The sequence below is a fragment of the Etheostoma spectabile genome, chromosome 7 (genome assembly GCF_008692095.1).
Source record: "Etheostoma spectabile isolate EspeVRDwgs_2016 chromosome 7, UIUC_Espe_1.0, whole genome shotgun sequence".
NCBI classification, from domain to species: domain Eukaryota; kingdom Metazoa; phylum Chordata; class Actinopteri; order Perciformes; family Percidae; genus Etheostoma; species Etheostoma spectabile.
The window spans coordinates 24,521,361-24,529,056 of record NC_045739.1 but is presented as its reverse complement, the minus strand read 5'-3'; the positions used below and the strand labels follow the sequence as shown (position 1 = coordinate 24,529,056).

General features: G+C 38.3%; 1 protein-coding gene across 1 annotated transcript in view; it reads right to left on the bottom strand.

The window, feature by feature from the left end:
* Positions 1 to 6,823: 6,823 nt before the first annotated feature.
* The window catches only part of LOC116691930 (uncharacterized), an 18,822-nt gene continuing 17,949 nt past the window's right edge, over positions 6,824 to 7,696 (bottom strand). The window contains exons 7-8 of the mRNA XM_032519854.1: positions 7,193 to 7,249; positions 6,824 to 7,112 (exon numbers count right to left, since the gene is read on the bottom strand). Coding sequence (XP_032375745.1) covers positions 6,919 to 7,112; positions 7,193 to 7,249 — 251 coding nt within the window. The 3' untranslated portion in view covers positions 6,824 to 6,918. The remainder of the gene's footprint in view (positions 7,113 to 7,192; positions 7,250 to 7,696) is intronic.

Sequence of the window (7,696 nt, the reverse complement as noted above, 5' to 3'; positions counted from 1 at the left end):
GAATGAAAGGGTGGAAGAAAGGAGGGAAGGAAGGAGACTTACAAGGAATGAAAGGGTGAAAGAAAGGAAAAATTAAATAATGTTCACATTAAATGAAGCATTTACTCCTAGATAAGGAACGAAAGGATGGAAGAAAAAGGAGGTTATAAAGAAAGAAAGAAAGGACAGAGGAAAGCAGAAAGGAAGGAAGTAGACGAGGAATGAAAGGACGAAAGGAAGGAGGAAAAAAAGGTTATAAGCGATGAATAAAAGGAAAGAATGAAGGACAGGAAGAAGGAAATTAACAAGGAAGAGGAAGGAAAATGAAAGGATGGAAGAAGGGAGGAAAAGAAGAATGGTTTCTGAATTTTCCTCCTAGTTTAACTCCATCCAGAGCCAATGACCTGCTGTTTAGATCCTAAACCAGATCCAAACAGCTGATCCAGATCCAAACAGCTGATCCAGATCCAAACAGCAGATCCAGATCCAAACAGCTGATCCCAATCCAAACAGCTGATCCAGATCCAAACAGCTGATCCAGATCCAAACAGCTGATCCAGATCCAAACAGCTGATCCAGATCCAAACAGCTGATCCAGATCCAAACAGCTGATCCAGATCCAAACAGCTGATCCAGATCAAACAAAGACAGAGTCAAGCTGTAGATACTAACAACAGATCAAACAGCTGATTCCGATCCAAAACCAGATCAGCTGTGTGGCTGGTGAGGTTGTAAATCTTTCCCCACGTGCTTAACCCTCCCCCCCCCCCCCCCCTTCTCTGTCTCCAGGGAAACCAGCTGTTTGCTGCTGTAATCCAATGAAAAACCACACGAGTCAGAGCGTCACCGAGGTCTGTAGCCCTCCTCTTCCTCTTCCTCTTCCTCTCTTTTTCACTTACATCTTTTTAACTTATATACTATATAACATACTATATAACATACTACACATACTACATAACATACTACACATAGTATATAACATATAACATACTATACATCACTACACATACCATCAACTACTATATAACATACCATATAACATACTACACATACTACATAACATACTACATAACATAACTATACTAACATATCTACACATACTACATAACATACTACAGTAACATTATATAAACATGCTACACATACTATATAAATACACATACATATACATACTAATAACTACCATATACACCACATACTACATAACTACTAATAAACATACTATCTAACATACTACACATACTACATAACATACTACATTACATACATAAACATGACTACACATACTATATTAACATACCATATAACATATATATAACATACCATATAACATACTACACAACATACTATATAACATATCATATAACATAATATATACATCTATATAACTATACCATACATACTAACATCACTACACAACATACTATATAACTAATATATAACAATACTATATAAACATCTATACATAATCATATAACATACTACAAAAAAATAATAACCTATATAACAACTAAATACTAACCATACTATATACCATACTATATAACATACTATATAACATACATATAAACCTACTATATAACTATATATACATAACTATATACATACACACAACATAACTATACAACATATCTACTAACATACTATCCATACTATATAACATACTATATAACATACTACTATATAAACATACTATAACATAACTACTATATACATACTATTAACATACGTATAAACTATTCAACATACATAAACTACCATATAACATACCATATAACATACTATATAACATACCATATAAACTACTATATAACATACCATATAACATACTATATAACATGCTACCATACTATAATACATACCATATAAAAAATATAACATAATACATCATACTACATAACCTACTACATACATACTACACATACTACTAACATATACTATATAACATACTATATAACATACGATTCATACATGACAATATAACACTACGATATACATACTACATATAACATACTATATAACCATACTATATAACAAACATAACTACAACATAACTATATACCATACTATATAACTACTATATACATACTATATAACATATACACATTAACATAACATATAACATACTAATAACATAATATATAATACTATAAATACCATACTACACAACATAACATATACACAACTATATAACATACTATCTACATACATATAACATACTATATAACATACTAGTATAACATACCATATAAACATACTAATACATACATTAACATATACATACTACATACTACTAGATACACACATACTACATCAACATACTCTATATAACAACTATATAACATACTATAAACATGCTACACATACTATTAACACACTATATCAACTATATTAACATACTATTAATAACAACTACACAACATAACATACTACACATACTAGATATACATACCTAAACAGACTATATAACATAACAAACATACCATAAACCATATATAAATACGATATCAAACTATATAAATAACATACTACACAAATACACAACATACTACATATACATACTATAACATACTATAACATACCATATAACATTACGAATAAAAAATACATATAAACATCCTATATAACCATACTATATAATAATACTAAACATACTCTATACCAACATACTAACATACTATAACACTATATATACATTAACTATCATAACATCACTACCATATAACATACTATATCTACATCAAACACTACTAACACTATATAACCTATATAACAACATAACATCATATAAATACTATTATATAACATACTACACAACACTATATAACATACTTACTATATAACTACCTAACTATATAACATACCATATAACAACTATAATAAACATTTTTACTATATAACATACTATATAACATACTATATAACATACTATACATACTATATAACATACTATACATACTATATAACATACTATATAACATACTACACATACTATATAACAGTTGTAAAGTTATAAATAACTTTATTGATCTTGAATAACGGATCGAACATGAATTAGAGAACGTGCCGGTTGACGAGCGTCTTGTCTCTGCAGGAAGCGTCCCTGCACTACTCCAGTCTGAAGCACGCAGACAGGCCCCGCCCCTCGGGCCGAGGAGGGACGGGATTGGTCGAAGAGGACGTCACGTACTCGGCAGTGACCAGTCGCAAGAACCCAAACGGTTCCCATGGCAACAGATGAAACGACTCTCTGTCGTTTGTGTTTTTAACAGAAGAAAAAAAAATCATCTCTGCTTTCAAATATATGATTTATTTCAGACTTTATATATAAACTGTATATATTGCTTTTTGTAAACAATTACTTTTTTTTCTCTATCTGCTCTTCAAACAAGTGCACACTTACTTTTTTTAAATACAAGTTTCTATAAATGATTTCTCTCCAAAGCTAATTAAAATAAAAACTATTTTCCCCAAAAACATGCTGGAGAAGTGAAAGCACCGTCCTCTCTGCAAGTGAAACCGTACGTGCACACCGCCACTGAGTTGAGCAAAGAAGCTCCGCCCCCCCCCCCGCCCGCAGGGTCTGTTAGCAGTTAGCTCGCTGCTAGCAGTTAGCTCGCTGCTAGCAGTTAGCTCGCTGTTAGCAGTTAGCTCACTGCTAGCAGTTAGCTCGCTGCTAGCAGCTAGCTCACTGCTAGCAGTTAGCTCACTGCTAGCAGCAGTGAGCTTACTGCTAGATGTTGCCTCATGTTGCCCATGTCCATGTTGCCTCATGTTGTCTTAGTGCCCTCATGTTGTCTTCATGTTGCCCTCATGTTTGTCTCATGTTGTCTTCATGTTGGCCATTGTTGCCCTCATGTTGCCCTCATGTTGTCCTCATGTTGTCTCATATGGTCTTCATGTTGCCTCATGTTGTCTCATGTTGTCCTCATGTGTCCTCAGTTGCCCCATGTTGCCCTCATGTTGTCCTCATGTGTCTCTGTTCTCATGTTGCCTATTTGTCTTATGTTGCCTCATGTTGTCCTCATGTTGTCCTCATGTGTGCCCTCATGTTGTCCTCTGTTGTCTTCATGTTGCCTTCATGTTGTCTTCATGTTGTCTTCATGTGTCTTCATGTTGTCTCATGTTGTTTCATGTTGCCTTCATGTTGCCTTTATGTGTCTTCATGTTGTCCTCATGTTGTCCTCATGTTGCCTTTATGTTGCCTCATGTTGTCCTCATGTTGTCCTCATGTTGTCTCTTGTTGTCCTCATGTTGCCCTATGTTGCCCTCAGTTGTTTCATGTTGCCTCATGTGTCCTCTGTTGTCTCATGTTGTCCTCTTGTGTTCCTCATGTTGCCTCATGTTGCCCTCATGTTGTCCTCATGTTGCCCCATGTTGCCTCATGTTGTTCTATGTTGTCCATATTCCTCATGTGTCTCATGTTGTCCTCATTTGCATTCATGTTGTCTTCATGTTGCCATATGTTGTCCATCATGTTGTCCATGTTGCCTTCATGTTGTCCTCATGTTGTCCTTATTGTCCTATGTTGCCCTCATGTTGCTTCATGTGTCTTCATGTTGCCCTCATGTTGTCCTATGTTGTCTTCATGTTGCCCCATGTTGTCTTCATGTTGCTTCAGTTGTCCTATGTGTCCATTCTTCGTTGTCTCATGTTCACCTCATGTTGTCCTATGTGTCCTCATGTTGCCTCAGTTGTCTCATGTGCCTTCAAGTTGCCTTCATGTTGCCTCAGTTGTCCTCATGTTGCCTTCAGTTTTCATGTAGGCGCTGTGGAAGACGGCTGCCTCTCCAGTAGCTCTCCGGTTTCTAGCTCTTTTTACTTATTCGAGTGCAGTCTTCTCTCCTCTCCCCTACTATTCCTATTTTTGTCTACTTTGTTGTGTGGAGACTTCTTTCTCTCTCCCACCTGCCTGCTGTTTCCTGGGAAACTTTCGAAATGGAATTGATCATGCGGTCCACTCAGCGCTATTGGAAAGTTTTTCTCACCCAAGTGCGCTTCACCGGGTGGAACATACGCTGCGGGCTACACTCGCGATTCTTGGGAGAATTGGCGAGCGGTCTGCTTGGATGTTCTGAACGTGGGAGCTGTAGAAGATTTGTGGATAATTGGAATTCTGCTGGGAGGTTTTTTTAGCCATGGGACTTGGAATCTCCCTAAATCATCGTGAAATTGGTAGGGCAGCAGCCACTAAATTTGCCTCAATGCTGTCTGGGGAATTAAAAAAGGGTTGAATGTATTGGACGAGGAGCTGAAGGTTTTACATCAGAGGACTGATCAGACCGGTGAACTGTCTCATAACATCTCAGACCGGGCTGTGGAAGCGCAGAGATGGATGGATGCCATCGGGGCTCAGTCAGTGCAACCGCCGGACTGACAATGAAGATAGGGGAACTGTCGAAAACAATACATGAATTGGATGACGGATGACGCTGAGGATGAGAAATTGATGGACACCGATTCGGACAACACACCACCGAATCGACCTAAATTGGATTTAAACTGACTGTCTTTTTTTGCCCCCCCCCCTCACACCCCTTACACGTCGGGAAAACAACCTGCAGCGGCTCTCCTCCTGTGCTGTCTTATCTCTCCCAAGGTCAAGGCCAAACTGAACTGAAATCTGTAACAACAACACAGACAGTCTGCCGTCACACCTATCACACAAACACACACACACACCCACACACACACAACACATAATCACAACACACCCCGTCCCTATCCCCACCCCCTCCAAACTGACTGCCCGGGGACCTTCTTTTTGTGTTTCTTAACCCCCCCCAGTCAACTCAAATAATCCCTTCATGTAACCACTGTACTGTGTGTTGGCCTGTGTCACTTGTATTACTTTGTGTTTATTGTATTCTTATTTTTTCTCTCATAGCTGTATCGGATGCTGGGAACTGTAATTTCCTTGCGGGAGCATCCCAAAGGGATTAATAAAGCTAAGTTAAGTCTAAGTCTAAGTGCTTCATGTTGTCTTATGTTGTCTTCATGTTGCCATGTTGTCCTCATGTTGTCTTCATGTGCCTTCATGTGTTTCAGTTGTCTTCATGTTGCCCTCATGTTGTCCCATGTTGTCCTCATGTTGCCTTCAAGTTGCCTCATGTTGTCCTCATGTTGCTAAGTTGCCTCATGTTGTTTAGTTTCTTCATGTTGCCTTCATGTTGCCTTCATGTTGTCCTCATGTTGCCTTCAAGTTTTTCCTTCATGTTGCTTCATGTTGCTTCATGGTGTCTTCATGTTGCCTCATGTTGTCTTCATGTTGTCTTCATTTGCTCATGTGTCTCATGTTGTCTTCATGTTGCCTCATGTGTCTTCATGATGTCTTCATGTTGTCTTAAGTTGTCTCATGTTGTCTTCATGTTGTTCATGTGCCCTATGTTGGCCATGTTGTCCTCATGTTGTCCTCATGTTGCCCTCATGTTGTCCTCATGTTGCCCTCATGTTGTCCTCATGTTGTCCTATGTTGTCCCCAGTTGTCCCCGTTGTCCTGTATCAATGTTCTTTTTAATTCCCCAAAATAACATGATTGATTCCAACGCTCTTTGCCAAGTACAAATCTCTACTTTCATTAATTTTGGGTCTTATTCTATTTTATAGCATTGTAAAACAAATGGAAGTGTTGTTGAAATAGTATTGAGTAAAAGTTGACATATTCCAGTCTGTGATTATCATCAACATCCATTCCTTTAATTTTAGTCTCAATAATTCCTAATTTCTGCTTTTCTATCTCAAACATTAGGTATAATTTCCTATAAATACAATTTGACCCGAGGACAACGTGAGGGTTAACAGCTGTTGCGAGGTTAAGCGAATTGAGTTAAGGTAAAAAAAGGTCTACACGTTACATAAATCGGTGTTTTAATCACATTGGGATACATAGAGGACTGTATGAAAGTGCATTAACGTGAAGATTAAGATGAAATCAGCCTCTCATGGTTTCATATGTAACATTTCGTGGCGTTTCTGCTTGGCGGCCGGTCTGGTGATGACCGAAGAGTAGATGACGTTGTGGTGGTCCTGGTCCGGCGGAGGCCTGCTGGGTCTCTCCCTCCAGTTCTGTCGGCCCAGGGAGGCGTAATGGATCGTCTCCTCCGGCGGGGACGGACTGTCGGGAACCTCACACTCTGCAGAGACACGGGTATGTTCGGTGAAAATGGACATGAGGATGAATACCGTATACGGTGCAAAGGGGGGGCGGTGTTACCGGTTTGCGTGTTAGACGTAGTCCACGACTGCAGCTCCGTGTCCTCATGTCTCTGGGCTGCAGAAAAACAGAAGACAATGAAAGAAATGCAAAACAGACAATTTTTTATTTTAACCTATCCCAGAATGCATCTGTGGTGTATGTAGCCAGACATTTCTCACTGCCCAATGTGAGTCAAGTGCAGATGTGAGTCGTGCATACTCAGATTTAAACGGTTTACGACATAACTGTCATACTGAAATTTTTGAAATACAAAAAATAATAAAGTTTTCTCATTACAAACAATAACAGAAGATGGAAATCATTTCAACGCTTTAGCTATGATTGTTTGATGCTAACGTTAGCTCGAAACATCATTCAAGTGACAGCCTTTGTTGTGTTTGATTGCTAACTTATAGCTAAGCTAGCAGTCGTTTAAAACACGCTGTAGCTATCTATGACTGTTTGGTTGCTAACATTAGCTCAAAACACCATTCAAGTGACAGCCTTTGTTGTGTTTGATTG